Source organism: Anguilla rostrata, chromosome 13 (assembly GCF_018555375.3).
Source record: "Anguilla rostrata isolate EN2019 chromosome 13, ASM1855537v3, whole genome shotgun sequence".
NCBI lineage: Eukaryota > Metazoa > Chordata > Actinopteri > Anguilliformes > Anguillidae > Anguilla > Anguilla rostrata.
Genome location: NC_057945.1, coordinates 27,657,921 through 27,679,497, shown reverse-complemented (window position 1 = coordinate 27,679,497; position 21,577 = coordinate 27,657,921). Strand labels below are relative to the sequence as shown.

The 21,577-nt window shown below is 39.9% G+C and overlaps 2 protein-coding genes across 5 annotated transcripts in view; both read left to right on the top strand.

Moving 5' to 3' along the window:
• The first annotated feature begins 1,057 nt into the window (after positions 1 to 1,057).
• On the top strand, positions 1,058 to 13,949 carry eogt (EGF domain-specific O-linked N-acetylglucosamine (GlcNAc) transferase). 2 transcript variants are annotated; one of them, XM_064305727.1, is made up of 16 exons: positions 1,058 to 1,152; positions 2,326 to 2,586; positions 2,875 to 2,975; positions 3,294 to 3,402; positions 3,823 to 3,917; positions 4,330 to 4,434; positions 5,189 to 5,295; positions 5,389 to 5,492; positions 6,328 to 6,420; positions 6,733 to 6,804; positions 7,549 to 7,635; positions 9,103 to 9,171; positions 9,315 to 9,376; positions 9,526 to 9,645; positions 10,012 to 10,114; positions 11,732 to 13,949. In XM_064305727.1, the coding sequence occupies exons 2-16, from the start codon at positions 2,380 to 2,382 to the stop codon at positions 11,876 to 11,878; spliced, it is 1,581 nt and encodes a 526-aa protein (XP_064161797.1). In that variant the 5' UTR covers positions 1,058 to 1,152; positions 2,326 to 2,379; the 3' UTR covers positions 11,879 to 13,949. The 2 variants fall into 2 exon arrangements, with proteins under 2 accessions (XP_064161797.1, XP_064161798.1); XM_064305728.1 differs by having other exon boundaries at positions 2,303 to 2,586.
• A 5,374-nt stretch (positions 13,950 to 19,323) lies between these two features.
• Positions 19,324 to 21,577, top strand: part of tafa4b (TAFA chemokine like family member 4b) — a 40,002-nt gene continuing 37,748 nt past the window's right edge. Inside the window, exon 1 of one of the 3 annotated variants that reach the window (XM_064305151.1) lies at positions 19,324 to 19,471. The gene's annotated coding sequence lies outside the window, so the exon portion shown is untranslated. Of the gene's footprint in view, positions 19,927 to 21,577 lie in introns of all 3 variants that reach the window. The other 2 variants (XM_064305150.1, XM_064305148.1) reach the window with 2 other exon arrangements.

Sequence of the window (21,577 nt, the reverse complement as noted above, 5' to 3'; positions counted from 1 at the left end):
TTACTTACAATTTCAAGTTTTATTTTGTTTTTTTTAATTTTTTTATTTTGTCCTAAAACAGTTTTAACTTACTATTCGATTTAGTATGAGGGGAAAGAGCACTGTTACAGAAGGAAAATCTCAGTACAGAGTACAGTTTTAGAGTGATCTATGAAGGGCAAATATTTTAGTTTTGGACCTTTAGACACCATGTTTTTAGTTTCATTAGGTTCAGTTGAAGGCATACTATCATTTTATACTGAACATTTAATCAAGTTTGAGGTGTTGGTTTAATTGACTTGAATTTACTTTATTTTATTTTATTTTATTTTATTTTATTTTATTTTATTTTATTATTTTATTTTATTTTTTCAGATCACTACTCATTTGCTTAAATGTAAAACCTGAGATTTTTCACATTCTAGTCTTACTTGGGTTATTATTGAAGGCATGGGACCAGGCATGTGGCTGTGTTTTATGAATCTTCCATGGTTTGCAGAGCAAGTAACCCAGATGTGAGAGGCAAACATTTTGGGATGTCAACTGTTTTGTGTCCTTAAAGAATTATTTTTACTTCCAAGGTGACACTTCCAAAATATATTTACATTGATTTAGCCGTGAATTCAGTATACTATTAGGAGGGTGTAATTATATTTCTGGAAGCAAAACTCATATCAAACATTAACATATAAGATATGACAATATGTATCTTTCTGCTGTTTATGAATGCATTTGATTACACTGATGCATCTGTGTTTTATATTTATGTGAAATTAAATCTTGTACCACACTGTAGCAGATTATTCTAAGAAGCAGAATGAAAAATATAGCACATGTGGGGTTTGTCCTATTTACCTGTTGTAAATTAATGTAAATACAAATTTATGAGAATAAAGGGTTTAGGAAAATAAAATCTCAATTACATATGCTACTTCATGGTCTTATGAGAACTTGTTCTTCGTTGTCCTGTGTTTGATTATTATTTATTATCTTCCGGTGTCGTTTTTGTATTCATGAATCCATTTATTGACTATATTCATCGGGTTTTGAGGGTGTGGAAACGGTTTTGGAGTCCACAGCACCACCTGGTGTATAATAATGTAGCACATGCCGGCGTATAGTTTCCGGTGTTATGGCGCCTGGCTGCCCATACTTCTGTCTAGTTTCTCAGAGGTAAGTGCGATTATGTAATGCGTACAGTTATTTGAACATTTGAAAGCTGCCTTTAAAATGTTAGGTTTGTATTGTTTGTGCCAATAGGGCGGTATGCGTGCCCAGTGGCCATATTTGGTACGATGTGTACACTGATGGTGATCCGCTGGTCCGATGGGGACAGGGGCTACATTGTCGCTGTGGAATGCATGAGGAGACTGTGTGGCGAATTGTGTGCTATCAATTAAAGAAAAATAAATAAAAAACAGAATCCAGCAATTTCCCTCACTTATGCATCCTCTTGTGCCAATGGAGTGTGGCGCATTGCTATCTAACGTTTTGTCAAATAATTATGTAAGCTGTTGACTATGAGTCTATGACAATAGCATATTCGTAAATGCAAATGTATCGCTGTACTGTATTTACTAGCTTTATGTCATTAAACTGGGAACAGAATTACGAATTAATTAATTGTTTTTGGGAAACAAATAAATTTACTTTCCTCAAAACATCGGCATTCTTAACTCATCGTTTAAATAGGCTAGTCTAGTTGCCCGAGGGGAAGTAATTAAGATCTTCTGACTCTACTTTGTGTGTCAAGTTTTATTTCGGGTAATGCAAACATTGTATTTGTGCACTCAGGATAAACAGCGAGGTGGTGCGTGTTATCTACAGGGTGTTGCGCTGCGCGATCTATACTTTCCCACGGGTCGAAAAGAATTTCAGCAATCTGAACTCATTTTTTTCGTGAATGGGTGTCTTGCGTTTATCCCACACGCCATGTTTTTTGTGAATTTGTGAATATAGTTGACGTGAAATGGATATGTTGTGTATAGTTCGTAGATCATTAAATAAGCTGACACGCAGACTACATCTAACGAGCAGTATGGGAATTTAGTGTACAGAACGATCTATAAATAGAACTCTGGTCTCATATTTCGCGTTTCTTGTTGTGGTTCACGTGCATAGGCTGCAATAACAGAACATGCACTTGCTTCTGATGTCAACTCTGACATTTCCCCTATCCCAGCCCTGATTTACAAAACAATGGTAGGAAAGAGACCACTAATATTTCCTGCAACAGGACCTCACAGAGCTGAGATCCGCCATAAGCAGTTTCCCACGCAATGTACTAATTCCATACTGGTTTTTTCCCATGCCCATTTCAAAGAGCTTTCCTGCCTCTCTCTTCAGGCTCTGGGTGTGTTGTAAACTAGTGCGACCTGCCCATGTGCTCTCTGACTGACTATGCTGTTGCTGGTAGCACTGGAAGTCTTTGCTTACACTGTGGTCAGCAGCAAGACGAACGACCGCACTTTCACCGACGACAGAAGCCTCAAACCAAGCCTGAACTACAGCAGTTTCTCGTTGCCAGAGGAGCACATTCCTTACTTTCTCAACAGTAACAAGAAGGTCGCCAAGTTCTGCCGGGAGGACCCCCACTGTCCATTCAAAGTGAGATAAGGTCTTTCATTTCTGAGCATGTTGTTTTGGTTTCTTACAGTAGCACTTTGTGGTGTTGCAGAATATATACCTCAGTGCTTTCATCAGCACCCAGCATGTGCATTGCTTTCACAATGTGGGAGAAATTGATGGTGTTGCTGCAGGTCTTGTGTGATGGTAGCCCCTTATTTGTAGCAATAAGACTGGATGTGAGTTGCTGTGCTCAGTTTAAGAGCATTTTTCATGTCGCTCTTAGCAAGCCCCTCTCCCTCAGTCCTATACTGTTTGGTCCCCTGGCAGGACGCACTGCGGGAAGACAAGGCTTGCTGGGGTTACGAGAATAACTGCTCCCCGGAGGACAGGTTCGGCTATCCCGTCTGCACCCAAGTCGACTCGGGATGGTGCGTCCTCGCCCCCGCCACCAAAACCACAGAGAGACAAAGCATCTATGACTATGGGTCATGTCTGAATTTAAAACTCACCTGCACCATCACCATAAATATATGCACTGATAAATCCATAATCATATTGTTTTGATGTTTGTAACAACACAGGTCATACAAATTATAATCCACTGAAATGATAATGTTTCATGTGTTATCAAAGAGAGCGGTAAGTGATATGATATGGTCTGCTGAAGTGTAATGTTAGTGGCTTTGTGGGAATACGCTGTACCCATGTGGACTAATCCTGGCCCGTGTGCCCTCCTTTATACCCAGGGCCAGCTCAATTCAAGCTGCCCAGGATGTGTTCTGGAAACAGGCAGATTTTGGTTACGTGAGAGAGCGTCTAGACGAAATGAAAACACTCTGCAAGCCCTCAAATCCTGTGAGTCTTACTGTTACATTTTCTCTAAATGGTTAGGATTTTGAGTGTGGGAAACATGATTGTGAACCTTTGTGGATTTTGCTCACAGAGCTTGAATGTGCTTGATTTTATGCAAAGCTCACTTGGCCATAGCTCTGCATAACATCCAAAGAAGCTCTGTATTCAGTGACATTAACTGGCATCGACATTTGTTTACCAAAGCAGGCACTCTCCCCGACTAACCGGTTACTGTGTGAGGCAGAGTAAAGATTTGTGCACGTTATTCAATTCCATTGTAAGGTCACTGATTTTAGAATATGACCCTTGAAATCTTCATCTTTTATGGAACTTTGAATAGCCTCAAATATTTCATTAGATACACTGTGGAAATTGCAATCCTGCTATGAGGTTGCCAGCTAAAGATAAGGGTTGTTTTTCCAGGGAGATTCCTCTCTGACCTGCAGCAGCCACATGCGCTTCTGCAGAGCCACTAACCTCTACCTGGACCTGAGAAGTACCCACAGAGCCCATGAGAGGTCAGTGCACAGATCACATGATCAGGATGACTCTTAGCTGGCTCCCAGCATGGTCCTCTCTAAAATAGGAAGCAGCTGTGGGCTGACACATCCACTGCCACGCTCTATGGAACTGGCAGCCGCTCCACATGCAGACAATTACAGGATAAGTCATTGTTAAGGTTAAGGATAATACTTATTCTTCTTACTCTGTTATCATTATTATTATTATTATTATTGTTGTTGTTGTTGTTGTTGTTCTCTTCTTCTTCCTCTTCCTTCTCTCATTCTTCTCATCTTCCTGTTCCTTCTCTTTTTTGTTGTTTCAGAAGTAGTGGTTGTAGTAGTTTTAGTTTTTATAGTAGCTGTGGTTGTTATTGTACTGCATTTTTCTTGCTTCACATGCTCTCTCTGGTCTTGGCGCTCCGTGCAGGTATAAGGAGGACTTCATTCAGGCGGGGGAGATTGGAGGTCACTGCAGTCTGAACACTAGGGCTCTGCTTGCAGAAGGACAACACAAGAGCCCACTCCAGTCCTGGTGAGGGAGACACTCAGCCACTCAATAACACGGTGACACTTATTAAGGATGCAGTCGCTGTAACACCAACACACAATCCCTGACTGATCACATATTTATGTACCGAAATGCTGCTATTGTAGTTTCTTAGTTTCTTTTTATCTTTATCATATGCATATGCAACCTTTTCCTTTATGTTGAGCAAGCATACATTCTGTTCAGCGGACTTCTAGAACAATAAGTCTGTGCTCACCCAGGGGTAAATAATGCTGTAACACTTCAAGGTCTCTGGAGAGGCCTCAAGCCATAAATTAGTTCAGGATAGATTAGACAGTAAGGGTGTGTCTCCACACTCCAGCAGATTAAAAAACAGGGGAAATAACAATGGGAATTTACAGAGGATTCAGGGATAAAAACATGTAGCTTAGCCCTGATGACTAACAAACAGTACTACTCCAGTGCGATAAGCACTGTATAAATAGAATTCCATAAAGCTACCATGGATAAAGGGAAATCTCAGAAGCCTGCATTTCAGACTTGTGGTTCACATTTCCTGAGAAAGTGCTGTTTCTGCCTGCCTCCATAGAAACGGCAGTCTATTACTGCTTGAAGCCTGTGTTTAACTGAGTTCCTTACTCTCCTTATTCAGTGCAGTTCCTTGGGTGAAGATTCCCCTATCATTATTATTTTGTTTACTATAGATTTCAGGTCTATATTTTGTTTTCTTAGAGCTATAGCCATAGTTAAGAATTACTTGGTAAATTTTCCTACAAAGGTTTGCTGAGCTACAGATGTACACAGAACTTAACTTCCACCCAGTGGATGATGGGCATTGTGACATCATCATTGAGCGGCCCACAATCTTCATGAAACTAGATGCAGGTAAAGATCATTTTCCTTTGGGCCTAGCTTTGTGAGTTTGTAGATTTCTCTGGAATATTGCAACGGGGTGATATGTAATTGTCTGCCTTGCAGGGGTGAATATGTACCATCACTTCTGTGACTTTGTGAACCTCTACATCTCGCAGCATCTTAACAACTCCTTCAGCAAAGATGTCAACATCGTCATGTGGGACACTGTGGGTATTCTGCTGCTAACGTGGTGCCAGTGGCATGTTGCATTAAGAAAATTATCCTATGAACGTATGCCAGGAACGCATGAGAGCTAGCTTAGACATACACACTCTTAAGAATGAATTGCAGTACTAACCACAGCATCAGCATCAAAGGCTGGTTTGTTTAGTTATCAGAAGGTAAATCCTTCAGACTGCCAAATTAGCATTAGTGGGACACTTCCAGAAGTGAGACCTATAGCAACATTGTGTGATATTACTGCACATTACACAAATGCGTGCGAAGCAGTAACTGAGGAATTCAGGGGGAAGTGCAGGAAAAAACACCATGATTCATGAGAAATACTATCCTGTCCATTGTTCTCCTCTTTGCTAGTGCAGATGTAGGAAGGGGGGGGGGGGAGATGGGGAAGCTTGAAAGTACCTTTCATGTAACAAGCAATGGCCATGAGCGTGCCCAGTGTCTGTGACATACTTGAAGAACTGTGGTTAAAGGCTTTTTATTTGCTGTATTATTTTTAAATAGTGAATACTTTTTCATAATATATTTTTTTTGCTTGTAATATTACAAAAATACTTGAGAATTCCAAAAATGCAGACTGTACATGTTCACATTTCAAACCAGCTATTTCTGTAGAAGCAGTAGACATAGTTTCAGTCCATAATTGCAGGCTACAGGTAGCCTAATATTAAGTTCTTTCCCAGTGAGTCAGAGTGGAAAAAACCAAAGGTAAAGCATAGTAAAAGATAGTTTATAGGGAATAAACATTGTTCACAGTGATGAATCACAGGCCTCAGTATTCAGCCAACCATTATGCTAATATTATCTTTTGCTTCACAGAGCCTGTATGGATATGGGGATCTTTTCAGTGAGACATGGAAAGCATTCTCTGATTATGAGATTATTCATCTTAAAACATTTGACTCTAAAAGGGTAAGGACTGTTACATCTTCGTACATACATTCAGAATGCTCCAAAGAGAGACTAAATGTATAGACATTTAGCATCACAGTCAGTTATTTAAAATTCAGAAGTACATCCACTGCTGGTGGTGTGATTTTTTTGGCATCGACTGGTGACGTTCATCAGACCGCATTGCTGGGCAGAGATCAGTGCTGTCCACATCTGAATCGGCCCCATGCAACCAATGTATTTTTGTGTGGTGATGTTGTGCGGCTGGGCCAAGTGCTGTTTTTGCGATAGACTGTGTTTTGTGCGTTTACCATGCTTCTGTGGCTTTCACAGGTGTGCTTCAAGGACACTGTCTTTTCGTTGCTTCCTCGAATGAGATACGGCTTGTTCTACAATACGCCATTAGTGAGTATCCAACACTCAAGCCTTGTGGTCAATAAAAATAACCATACTGTTTACCATGCATGCATGTTGCTTTAACCATGGCAACATGTATGCACATGCACACAACATACATTTCCAAATAGAATCCAGATACAGTGGAGATTTATTTAAGTGATTCAAAGTACCTTGCTCAAGCAGAAACCTGGTTCAAATCAGTGGTTGTGTGTGAGAGTTTCCAAATGGGGTTTTCTAAGACATAATTGGTTCAGTAAATAAATGAAGTTATATTACTCCTTCCTCTTAGTGCATAGTGATTCATGTGCTCAGTTGTGTGCAGAGCATCGTTTCAGGCAGCCTTGAAGTTTGAAGTATTGATATGCTGCGTTAATATCTGACTCTTTGATTTTTATACACGCAGTGTGCAAATAGTCACATTTTTGTTCCAGTTGCTGATAGTGCTGATGTAAGTGTGAGAGAGGAGAAGAGGAAGAGAGATAGGAATGATAAATCACTGATGTGCACAAGTCATGGATTGCTTTTGTATCTGTGTGCGAGAGTAGCTGAGAAGGCAAAAACTAATGTGTGAGATTCACAGATTATGTGTGTGTTTGTGTGCGTGTGTCCATGTGTTTGTGTGTGCACGTGTGTGTTTTCATGATTGTGTGTGTGTGTGTGTGTGTTCATTTGTGTGTGTGCTTGTGTGTATGCATGCAAGCATGTCTGAAAGAGCGAAATGAAAGAAATAAAATAACGTGTGATTCACAGATTTCTGACTGCTATAGTGATGGATTGTTCAGGGCGTTCTCACAGCATGTCCTGCACAGACTACAGATCCCCCAAAATGGCCCGAAGGTGAGTGTAGTCCCCTACCCCTAACCTCCCTCCCCTTCTACGCACTCACACATATATCACACACACTCCCTCATGGTGGAAAATGAAGGCCATTGTTTTGGCTGTTGGATATGCCAGTGAGAAGGTAAGGTCTTTGTGTATTCAAAGCAGCCTGTGAATATGGTTAACAGATGTTTCCCAGCAGGCTGTATTCCTATTAATAGAGCTTCACTGCATACCACTGCATCCACCTGCTACTGACTTCACTCTCCTCCCTCTTTGTATTGTTACAATGTTTACCACAAGCATATTAAGCTTTTCTTTACCCTTTTGTTGTGCAGTGGTCATTACAATTGATTTAATTTACTGTAAATACTTTTGTAAGTAATTATTTAGCTCATCAGCTGCTAGCATCCCCTGAAATCCTTTCTGAGCAAGTTGTGCACAGCTGTAATACAGATTCCCTGTGATACAGTATGTGGCTAGTGCGGACTGCTATATCAGACATTCTGTCTGTGCACGTGAGTTGAGTTCCTGTCCACCTTTTCACCTCAGGCATTGCGCTCCAACTGTTCTCATTTGTAAATGAAAGGGTCATTAAAACAGCAAATCCGAAGTGTCAAGTTCACCCATGATTCGTGAACTAAAAATAGAACTTTCTATTACATCACTAGATGGCACTGTTGTATCAATAATCACCTATGCTTGTTAAAAGAGAGCGCACATTTTTATTGGTTGATGTATATTGCTGAAATCTTGGGCTGAAATTGCATCTATTTTTGGATTTACTCTTTCATTTGGAAAAGGAAACTGTTGCAAGATTTTATTATTTTAATTATGTTAAAATGCTGATGAAGTGTCACATCAAATTTGCATGCTGTCATAGGATTAACATGAACTATTATTTGTATTTAGTTGATTTAACTGTATATAAATTGTAGGAGAGACTTCAGTGGTCTCTGTTTTTTAATTTATTTGAATTGTTTCTATTTTAATGATGGAAAATAACTGTGATTTTTAAAAACCCCTTTGTGGTTTTGGAGAAGAGATGATTGTGGTGTTAGGATTTATGGATTAGTTAATCTGGGATTCAATGTGTCAAAAGTGCATGAACAACTTGTTTTTTGACAGAGGTGTTGTTGGCTCACAATATGTTTCACTTTGTTTATTTTTCAGTAAGAACTAAAATGTGTTAGATATTTTTGTTTATATCTTGTGTTTGTTCATTGTAACTTTGGAAAATGCAGATTGATTGGGGAAAATATTTGCATGTTTTGGTGTATTTTTACATAGCCAAACATAAAAGTGATGTTTCAATAAGGTTATTGTGATTGTATGGTGTATTTATACTTCTTCTACTTTTGAAATTAGAGCCCTCACCCATAGAAATGGGAAAATCTTGTGGTCCATTTTTGCGCTGAAGGAAACATGGGTAAAATGTATTAATCTGTAATTATGTCAGCCTTTGAATATATACTTTGATTGCAGAATGGGAAAATACGCGTCACATTACTTGCAAGGAGCACAGAGTATCGAAAGATTTTAAACCAGCAAGAGGTGAGTGTGTTTGGCTGCTATGCCTTAAGCTGTTCATTTATTGTTGAAATGTACACTCCGATTACTGTAATTGGGTCCTAATCTTAATATCTTGTCTTTTTTACATCTGTCATGAACCTCACAATGTACCCATTGTTTCACAGCTTATAAATGCTTTGAAAACCGTTCCATCATTTGAGGTTAAACTGGTGGATTACAAATTCAAGTAAGTAAGAATTTTAAATGGCTTTTCTCAGGTGTCCCTTTGGCAACAATTGCAGTGTTTGGTTGAATGGGACAGAGAGAGTTTTTCTGATCACAAAGTGGATTGAAAACTGACGCTTCTTGTTGTCACCCCCCCCCCCCCCCCATCAGGGATATCTCTTTCTTGGATCAGATCAGGATCACCCATAACTCAGACATCTTCATCGGCATGCATGGGGCGGGCCTGACACACCTCCTCTTCCTCCCAGACTGGGCCGTCATCTTCGAACTGTGAGTGAGGCGGTAGCGGCTGTCCTCCCGATTTAGCGGTGCCTGTCATTGTCCCTCTCGGTGGCATTTCGCCCATCTCGCCTTCTTAAATCCTCTGTCTGTGATTTTCCTCCTGTCTCCCTCCTTCAGCCTGTCTGTCTGTCTGTCTGTCTGCCTGTCAGTGCTGCCGCTCCACAGGGAAACCTCTGTCTGTATTCCCTCGCTTGGTGTGTGTCTCTGTATCATTGTGAGATCTGCTCTGGCTGGCTGCCACGACAGTGAAATAGTGTGTAATTAAAGAGGCATTCATCACGCCGGGACATTATGGGCGCTGCGCCACTTGCAGCTGAGAATGGAAGATAAAGTGTCTGGCCCTGTTTTTCACAGATATAACTGTCAGGATGAAAGCTGCTATCGAGATCTGGCTCGACTGCGGGGAATACATTACGTGACTTGGCAGAAAAGGGACAAAGTGGTTCCTCAGGACAAGGTGGGGAGAGACGGCATTGCCCAACAAGCGAAAGCCTGCTCCGTTTACCCTATTGTCCTCCTGTCAGAGGCTGGGTATACACCCATATATGCATTTCTGCGTAGCCCCAGGGCACCTGTTGTATGCACCTGTGTGTTCACTGTACTTTGCATGCAACAACATCTCCGAAGTTTCCTTCACATTTGGTTGAAGTGCCCATACTCAGGGTTGAAGGGTATTTTATACGTTTTGTTTTCACCATGTAGAAATTACAGCACTTCTTGTAAATAGCCCCCCCCCCGCCCCCCATTTCAGGGCACCATTATGTTTGGGACATATTAATGAAAGTAACCATGTTTAGTACTTTGTCGCATATCCTTTGCATGCAATGACTGCTTGAAATGCTTGAAGTCTGTGACCCATAGACATCACCAGGTGCTGAGTATCTTCTCTGTTGATGCTCTGCCAGGCCTGTACTGCAGCCATCTTCAGCTTCTGCTTGTTCCGGATGCTGTTTGCCGTATGTTTTCTCTTCAGCATATGAAATGCATGTTCAGTTGGATTCAGTTTGGGTGAATGACTTGGCCAGATAGGAATTTTCTAGCTTTTGTCTTTGAAAAACTCCCTTGTTGCTTTAGCAGTATGTTTGGAATCATTGACTTCCTGTAGCAAGAAACACCATCCAACAAGTTCTGAGGCATTTGCCTTCAGCAGATGAGATACTTTTGTATAGTTCAGAATTCATTCTGTTGCTGCTATTAGCAGTTACATCATCAGTGAAGATAAGTGGGACAGTAACTGTGATAGCCATAAATGCCGGTAATAGAGAAAACAAATGCACGCCCAAAAACTTTTGCACGGTGCTGGGTCAGGAATATATTAAGATCGGAAAAGAAAAGACTTGCATACTCACCCGTAGGTGTGTGAGGTGCTCTTCTCCCACAAAGACCTCAAAGGGTGGTGCATAAACTATACATGTATAATGTTTTCCAATACGGGGTAATAATACATATAATCCTTAGACAATAAAATGGAAACTACAATGAAAACTAGCACCAAATGAACCTGACTGAACATCCATGCATATCAAAAGGAAACACCTAGGAAACAGTCTAAAAAAACAAGAATATAGCCCCATGTCATCATAGGTATTTCTTCACACTGGAATAAAGTGAATAAATTCACTAAAATGGTTTAATGTTGAACTCCTCATTGAGTACACTTGGGGTTAAAGTACGTAAATCCAAAAAACTTTCCCTTCGGAGAAACGTTGTTAATGTCGCCCCTCCAGTGTAGAATGCAATTTTTTGATGCCCCTAAAGCTAGAAACTGGCTGGCTGTAATTTCTACATGGTGAAACCAAAATATAGAAAAATAACCTTTAAAACAACTGAGCATCTGCACTTTAATCACATGTGAATTATTTGATTGGAAATTTTACATTGTGGAGTACAGGAAAATAAACTTTGTCCGAAACATTATTCCCATGATCTCAGGAATGTGGTACATCAACTTACCAACATGAAGAAATGCACAAATACCTTACACAATATCACATAAAATGGTTCCAACAGTTGAAGATCAAATAGTGTGAAGAGAGATGAACTGCTCAAGAAAATGTAATGAATTTTCTGACAGGGTCACCATCCCACGCTGGGGGATCATCCCAAGTTCACCAATTACTCCTTCGATGTGGCGGAGTTCATGCGCATTGTCCTGCTGGCCGCCGAGCATGTGCAGACCCATCAGAAGTGGCGACGCATACTCAAACACGATGAGCTGTAAGGCCCTGGAAAAGAGCACAAACAGGGGAAGCACCCTGTGTTGAGATGTCACAGAACACGCGCCTTGTGCACTCCTACGTGTGGGTTCATTTAGGGACTCACAGAATGACAGACTATGTCATTCACAAATGTAGGGAGATAATGAATGTCTTGTTTTTGTAGCTGCTCGTTGTTGTACATGTTGTTGTATTCCTAAGTTAGGTGAAGTGGAGAAATAGGCTGGCGTCCAGTAATCGCTCACTAGAATATGATTCTATGCCCTCTAGAACCTAGACTTGCTGTGTTCTGCTTGTAAAGCATTGGCTCCCCCCACTTTCAGGATACCACTCCAGTTATTTGCCCAAATGACTATAGTTGAAATTAAATGGCCCAATAGAATATGTTGGTGCCTGTGTCACATTTTATGAATTGATGCAATTATATTCAGACATGACCTGCCATACGTCATTCAACTGCCCTCTCTGACACTCCATTCTTGCCACACTCATATTATGTCTAACAACAGTATTTTCTGTGGGACACAGCTCTGTTGATACCACGTGCATCATGAATTCACCTCTGTATTAATGTGTGAATTGACTGTAGCATTGACTGAACTGTATTTAGTCTCTGTAGGATCATTTGGAGCTCTTGTTAATTCTTGTCTAACCAAATGCGTTCTTCTCATTTATTTAATGCTTTGTTAAGTTAAATTTGACTTTTGGATAGATAATGAAGAAAATGGCATCAAGTTATATTGATAATTTACTATTTCAGCACATATATGTGTCATACCATACATGTATAGCACTCCATTATATGTATAATGGAAAATCATTAAGAAAAATGTTGACATAGCAAGTTTCTTGAAGAATATAAATTATATTACTGTATATTTGTATTTGGTTGCCTTTTCTAAAACTACAAGGAAATTGTCTATGAAATTACACCAGTGAGGAATGTACTTCATTTTCAGCTTTTTTAAAAACTGTATTTCACTTATCTATGTTCTTTTGTAGTCTGCATTCTTGTTATCACATTAAGATACAGAAGTATGTGTTACAAAGGAATAAGTACATTACTTGAATGTGTGTGATGCCCTTGATATTTGGAGGAAACTGATTTGTTCAGATGCATTTTCTGTGTTGTGCCGCAAGTTTTTCTGAATTGTTATTTTATTGAAGTGAAATTTTAAATCAGACTTTCTAGTATTTTTTTTCTTTTTTTTTGAAAAACAAAAAAAGCCATCATATTCAGATGCTTGTAGCCGATCTGAAAGAGAAGTACTTATACAATCTGCGTGTACCCATTCTCAGCTTCCCAGTCTGTTTAATAATATTCACAGTGGAGTGAATAAATAAATTAAGCTATATTCTGACATATAGTGCAATGACACGTTTCCATCATCCTGCTCAGTTTATATATACTGATTGACCTTTTAATAGACAGTGGCTTATGCTGAGTTTTGCTGATTTTGAGGAAAATATTACAGTTTTGTTTTCCCCACTATATTTTCGGGGCACCTCACCTGCAAGCTATTGCTCTTGACGAAAGGGCAGTGAGTTTGAGCTTTTCATTGTCACCATCATAAATCTCTGTGACCTCAAAACTCAGCAGTGCATCTGTGGTGGATGCTGATGCTGTCATCCCACTAGATGGCAGTCTAACACTGTACTAATTTCATTTGCGGGTACCTTTGAAAGTACTAAAGGGATGGTGTAGGACAATATAGAGATTAGATTATACCATCTGCTGCATTGAGAAGTGAATCCTATTAAATGTCAGGATGCCACCTGTATTTATATAAATTGAAACTGTAGGTGAGGCAAATTATTTCATATTACCCTTAAATTATGCCCAAGTGTCCACAATAATTTATTGTAAGCTGGATACGCCTGTCTGTCTAAAGATCCATCCTTAGTAAACTTTATGAATTGGACAGGTGGAAGTGAATGTGAAATGTCACTTGAAAGATGCTACTGTGGAGAGGAACTCCTGAAAGGGTCTCCTGACTGTGACCACAGATTACAAATGCTGACCTCCGAAAGAAAGGAATGATCTGTACTTCTGAAATAAACTGATAATTACCATCATGACATGTATACAGCATCTTTTACTTATCTCTCTCCTCACCTGGGGATCATAAGTTAATGAAACTGCTTGAATCTTGAATGGTCTAAAAAATAAATGGAGCAATGGAAAGAAAATCATGAATTGATAATAAACTGGAGTGAATTATAATTATGTAACTGTTTAAAACTACTTTTAAGAAGTTACGAAGCGAGTTTTCAATGCATGGCACATTTCTGTCACTGTAAAGTGAATACTCAATATTCATATCTTAGGAGCAGTCTCACAGAGATGGCCTAGGCAAGTGTGCGAGTGTGTGTGTGTGTGTGTGTGCGTGCGTGTGTATGTGTGTGGGTGGGTGTGTATTAACACACTGCAACTATATTAGGAACTGGGTAAAGAATTATGTACTACTGGTGGTGATCTTCTGCCTTCATCTTCCAGTATTATCCGTACATACGGGTAAGTAGTTCAAAACAAAATGCCATGAAAGTCATCAAAATATGTTGCATAATACACACGCACACACACACACACACGCACACATACATATCAAAATAAACACATCTTAAAAATATATGCGGGTGCAGACAGAAAAGTGTTTTCTGTGGGTGTGCATTATCTTTGCTCTATGCACACAGTAAATAGATATGGATGAGGATATTTCTCTCTCTCTCTCCCTCTCTCTGCAGATGAATGAAGATGTGGCCAAACACACAGGCAGTTTGTTACTGGTGTGGGATGCCGGTGTCTGGCACACTCCGCGCTGCGGTAATAAGCCCTCGGTGGGCTGGTCACAGAGATCCCTGTCTCTGCGCATTTCCATTGTAATTAGAGTCTGTAATAGGTGACTTATGGTCTCGCGGCCCGAGAAAGATTGCGTCCTCCCTCACTTCCCAGTTAATGATGAGGCTTATACAATGCTGCAAATGAAAGCCCCTCCGCTTCTTTTGCGGGGTGTCTCGCTGTGCGGGCCGCGATGCTGTTGCTCAGGTGGCCTGGTTTTCATCAGAAGTAATGGCGCGTCTCCAGCGAGTCTGTCGAGGTATCACCTTGTTATATTAACATGCATAACACGCCAGAGGAACAAATGCATTCAAATAGCTTTCAAAGCCGGTGTTATGCTTCACCATAAGAGTGATTTCTCCCCAAGCAGAGCCTGGTTATTGTGCAGATATGGATGTGATCAGAGTTGGGTGGATCCAGACAACAAGTGAGAGAAGACTACACAGTGACATTAGAAGAGTGTTTGTTGTTTGTTGTTTGTTTTAAGTTGCCGCTAGCTTCCCAGGCATTACACAGATTAAGTTAGAAGCTTAAGGATTTACTCCTACTCAGTAAAATTCCAGGGTTCAATTCACTCTAACAGATTTACCATGGTCAATAGGACTATAGTACAACTGTATATGATTTAACCGAACATACTCGTGTATTTCTCTTTGCAGATTTATCCTAATTGAACTACCAGCATGATAGTTAAGTGACTTTTATGCTTGTGTGGTCAGTTTCTGGTTTTGTCCCTACAAAAACTGCCTTATTTTAAATTTTCTTGCTTGTACCTTCCCCATTGTCTTTATGCACAATACCCACTTTTCTACATCAGCTCACCTAATCTATTTATCATAGAAAAAATGTTTCTCACATGACGTAGTAAAATCTTACGAATGCTCATTTACCTACCACTCAAGCAGAGCCTGGTTATTGTGCAGATATGGATGTGATTCATGCAGTTCTGGGAGTGTGATCCAGACAACAATGTGAGAGAGGAGACTCATTACACAGTTGTATCATTAGAAGAGTGCTTTTGTTTGTTTGTTTGTTTGTTTGTTTTAAAGTTGCCAGCATAGCTTCCCAGGCATTACACAAGATTAAAGATTAGACAAGATTAAGGATTTACTCCTACTCAGTAAAATATCCAGGGTTAATTCAACTCTAACAGAGTACATATGGGTCCAATAGGGACTATATGTACCCAGTATGAGTTGATTTAACACTGAACAATTTACTGTGTGTATTTTTCTCTTTTAGCCAGATTTATCCTAATTGGAACTACCAGCATGATAGTTAATGTGAACATTTTTATGCTTGTGTGGGTCAGTTTTCTGGCTTTATGGTGCTACATAAACTGTCCTTATTTTAAATTTTCCTTTGCTTGTCCATTCCCCATTGTCTTTATGCACAATATCCACTCTTTTTTCTACATCAGCTCACCCTAATCTGATTTATCATAGAGAAAAAATGTTTCTCACCACTGAACAGAAAAAATCAATTACGGAATGCTCATTTTACCTACCACTTTACAAATACCCTCCAAAGCAAGAATTATTTTTTTTCTTTTGGAGAGTGAGTTTCCTTGGTAAATGTGGAAATATTGATTGAATGAAAAAAAAATTCATCTAGTTATGACCAGATATCTCCATAATATTTTCTTTGAGGGAACAATTATGGAGAGCAGTACACGCAGTAGGCATTCTATAGCCCAAGCTGTCTGCAATCCTTCCCTTTACTCAAATTCCACTTATTCAGCAATTGCTCCACATTACTGTGTATATATATCTAGTCAAATCAAAGGTTTTCAGGCAGAGCATGGCTGTGATTATCAGGAATAAATGTTGATGCAAACAAATGGAATAACCAGATATAACTCAGAAAAAATGTCATTAGTACAAGACATAGAGGGAATGAGACTGGATGTTGTATCATTTAACATCCCTGTGCACAGTACAGTCAGGTATTTTAATACCTTTGGAGAGTTCCAGTATTTCCCAGCCAAGGGGTAAAGTGAATGAGGTAAGTGCTTTTGATCAAATGAAATACAGTATTAAGGGTATAGACAGCTGCACCTTGGGTTCAGTCCATTCAGGGTATTTTTGACTATGTCAGCAAGAAAATCAAAGGAAGCTGTGGCCTATTCAGATTTACAGTGGGCATTTACCTTTTCATACATGGATGATAACCTGCAATTTTACTTGATTTTGATTGTTTATTTTTTCTATGGTTTTATATTCTTTATTTGAATTAAGATATTGTCTTGTGTGTAATTGAGGTGGGGAAAGATTAAGATTATGTGCTTCCTGTTTTTTCTCTCTCAGGTAGTGCCCCCATTCCACCACCTTTTGGGCAAATGAATAAAGAAATATTGTGCAAAATGTCTATAATCCAAGCAATAGATTTATCTCACACCAGGAAATGAATGCATCAAGTTAATTAATAAAGACAGTTAGGGAGTGTTTCTCAGAAGAAGGTAATTTACCTTTTTTTTTATTTTGTCTATTATTTCCAGATGAAACAATGGTTTGGGGGTGATATTTTGGGGGACTGAAGAAGTAAAACGTGGAGTACTGTGTACTCTATGCAATTCAATTCTGAATGTTACTCATATCCTTGTGCATTGAGCTGAGATTTCTCTGTTAAGCAACCACATATGGCAAACCTCAAATTAAAGCCTAAAATGTGCAAAAAGTCTTATCACTTACAAATTACATTAGTACGCAATATCAATATCTCCACATATATAAGATTGACTTTTACTTTTAAAAAGATAAGGGATACAGTAAGATCTTAGTGGAAGCATTTATTTTATAATATATATAGGAACTACTAGCCTTTATCTGAATATATTTTAGAAACAGAAGGACTCTAAGAGCTTTAGTCTGTGCTCGTTCATATAATAAAGGATTTTGAAAAGTCTCAGCATTTCTCGTTTGCTTAGAAGTCATATTTTGTGGAAACTAACTTTCCATGAATTTTCATAGGCCCAGCATCTCACTATACATAGATAACTCACAAGTACGGAATGACTTGATTCTTACTGTTAATGCATCAATTCGTCTTCCCTAGAAACTGAGAAATTGAGTGCATTTCTCCGGAAGATTGTTTTCAGACTAAATGTATATCTAGAAGTCATTCTAGCTGATAGAGCCTTTAAAATAAGTAATAAAGTCCAGGGTGTGTCTTCACAAGGTTGTGGGTAATAAATATTTTATGAGATAAAGATCTGGGAAAAAAAATGTGTTCAATGTTGAAAATAAATCACTAAATGAAACTGGATGTACAGCTACGTGCGGCTGGATTGCAGTCATTCATGTTTGGAAAAAAGAAAAAAAAAAGAATACGGTAGCCTACATTTAAATGAAAGGTCTATGTCTCAATAGTAGCCTTCTAATTATACTATATTGATCTTTCTTATTTCATTTGAAATAAGTATAATTGAAATGTCTGCGATTAGCCCTATGTGTTTTGATGTGGTTGCTCGCCTCGACCCGAGTTTTAGTTGTAGCCTACGATGTGAGATGATGGGGTGGAGTTAACTATACCTACCAGTATATGCTCGGTTCAAAAGCAAAGAAAAACATGATACATTCGTGTAGTTGTAATTGAGCAGCACACACAGTGAGGATTGTACATGTTATGGTAGCCTATATCTCACATTTGGATCGTGTCCAGCCTTATATCTCGCATCTGGACATCACATGGACAGGGAAGGTTTCGTATTCAGCTTTTGTGAAAGCCCAGAGCTTGAACCAGCTCTGTGGCGCACACTCTGTGTTCAGTAACGTCATACCCGTATTAGCGCTTTGGGCACATAGACCCACTAACGCCAGATTCCCTACTCACATGCCCCAACATGAGATAAGCAAGCGTAATCTCTCGAATGGTAATGAAGGACGGCTCGGATGAGGAAAGAACAGATGGTTGTTTAATAAGTTTTGCGATGGCTGTGAAGGCTTCCCCTCAGGCCCGCTGACACTGGTCGCTATTCACACGAACTAGAATTAGGCTATCTGAAAGAACTGGCATGGGCAGAGATATCTGGGCTCACAGAATCTCGCGCTCTCGCACAACCTTGGATTATCAGAGATGCCATTTCCAAGGATAAGGCATTATATCGCATATTTTTTTGGAAGACATTCATAGTAGTCTACACTGGTTCGGTATCACTAAAGGATCATGTTTCTTTTTTATATTTGAAAGAGACAATGTATTAATACTGCAGATTAACTTCTGTTTAAATTAATATCAATACAAATCTCATTATCAGTTTAACCCCTTTCCCTCCTACTTCACAGGAGTCTTCCATTGGTTTGACGTGAGTGATCTGAGTGGTCTGAGGATTTACGAGCATGTCATACTCAACTGAATGACTTACACAATTGATTGCAATTTGGGTTCACCCTTGGCTCATTTGCACACGCAATTTAACTTAAGTTGACGTAATCATAAATCTTGTTTTTCCGCATGGGCTTCGCTCCGACAATACACGGACAAAGAACTCGAATTGCTCTCTTTATAAAATACTGCAAAGCCTCATCCTATTTGATCCATACCCAGATCCAGCGCGTGCCATCATTAGGACAGAGTCGTCTTGTAAACTATGACATCACTTAGCGGACTTGAAATATTGCAAATGGGGCGGGGGCTTCGCACGTGTTCAGAATTGGGAGGGCAGGTTTGCAATTCTCTTGTCAAATCGATCTCAACTGGGGAAGAGTGCGGGGAGCAACTATCACCTCAAACATCACCGTCATTCAGATTTTCTCCAGCGGTTAGTGTGTCCGAGCATTATACGTACAGAGAAGAAAATCTCGTATTAAGTCTCCAGGAACGTAATTAAAACTGAACCCGAAAGCCGCTTTTTTGGATGTACTACTCACTTTTTTCCCCTACTTTTTATGTGGATGTAGAAGTGACTTCCCCTCAATGGCCTTTTTTTCTTCCTTGCTCTGTGATGGAAAGCGGTAACATGGGCAAAATATGCGCAGCACCTACTTCTAAATAAAGAAACCACAGGTCGCTGTAGTCTAGCGGCATATCTGCTTTGCGCTCGCCCGTCCAGAGGTCCGACTGTATCTCCGCGCGATGGACTGGAAGGTTTTGGGGTCCTCCTGCATTCGGTAATTGGAATCGGTGAAGTAAAGAAAAGTAAGACTACTGTGACCTTCCCGGATTTCTTGCATTGCGTTTGTACGGACGAGAATGTCTTCGATTTGATATATTCGGGTAAGACGGTCATTTTACATGTTAAATTGGTGTATCGATGTTTATATTGACTCCTTGCTTGGTTTTATTTTAAGGCGCTTTTTAACCCCAAGGTTGGCCAGGGGGCTTCAGTCTCGGTCATTTTTACGAGGGCAAGAATTAAATTAACAACTCCAATTATGGATTGTGCATCTTTAGAAAATATTTATTATTATTATTCATAATAATTAAAGATATTGTCTATGGATACTGATAGATCATAATATCCAATTTCTGCTTTTCTTGTTTCACCGGACGGTTACTCGCCGAGAAACGTGTCAAATTCTAGAAGCGGAAATACGCGAATTATCTTTCTAAAAAAACTGCCTTTGTTTGCGAGTTCATGACTTCGTTTCAAAGAATTGTTTCGCTGAGTTTATCATGCTTGCTGGCAGAGTTGTTGAGGGAAATCAAAATTTACTGTTAAAGCTAGCTCGGCAACTTCAACAAACCAATGACCTTTTATATGCATTTATATTTCGAAAGTAGAGCAGACAAAAGTGTGAGAGAATGGGACATTGATCTCGGAAGGGTTAAATAGGCAATCGTTCGCTATTCTGTGCCTCTTAACACCTATTGAGTGGTCCGCAACGTTGATCCGCTGATCCAGCGGTTTTCGCTGGGTTTTTAATCATTTCTCTTAGATCGCCATCGGGAAGAATTGAAAAGAAGTAGGGCGAATATAGCCTACTCATCAGCGCAGAGTGCATCTTAAATGAATCCAAAAGTACATTTTATCTCAACACGAACCCACTACTGAAAGTGTTACGGAGATCGCATACACCTGCTACTAATCTTAGCAGGTGTATGCAGATTAGATAAATCTCACCTTTCTTTATACCTGAATCTCTATGCATGTTCATCCTTATGTGAATGATTTAATGAAGGGAACCGCGAATATAAATTGCAGCAATTGTATGACATCGACTATATCATGTTCAACGTTATGCATCCTCATCTCCCTTCCTCTGCATCACCACCACCCACCTCTCATTATTTGCAAGTATTTAAACTCTTTATTTCCTCGATTTCCTCCCTCCCTCCTTTAGATCAACACCACACATTCATGTCATTAGTTTCCCAGTAAGATACAATAGGTTGATTGAGGGAGGACCCCGTTGCTCGGTAGGGTTCAGAGTCTTAATTCTCATTGACAGCCACATTTGGAGTCAAGCGGAGCAGTTAATCCTACAGAGATTACTTTCCCACTTTCAACCCCCCTGGACCTTTCCCCTTTGTAGGGGGCTGGTGTCACAGCCATGCCTTTGAGCTTCACTTTGAATGAAGGGAGCGAGGATTCTCTCCAACATCTGAGAGGCAGCGGCAACCGACAGCCTTCCTCCCCACAGTATCAGCATCTCGGTCCCGCTTTAACTTCTCGCCATCCTCCCAAACTACACGCTGCATGCCAATGCGTCTTCTACGAGGCCCTCCAAATTAGCCGCTAGGACGGAAACTCAGCTGAGCTTCATTAGCCCCGCCTATTTTATGGTTCAACATTTTTTCCTCCCCTGATGGAGGATTTCACGGTTGAATAAATGTGAGGAGCTGTGCGTATTTTTTGACAGAGAGTGCGAATGAAAGAGGAGACCTGCCCGTGGTAGGTGTCCATAAATATGGCACACAACAGTTG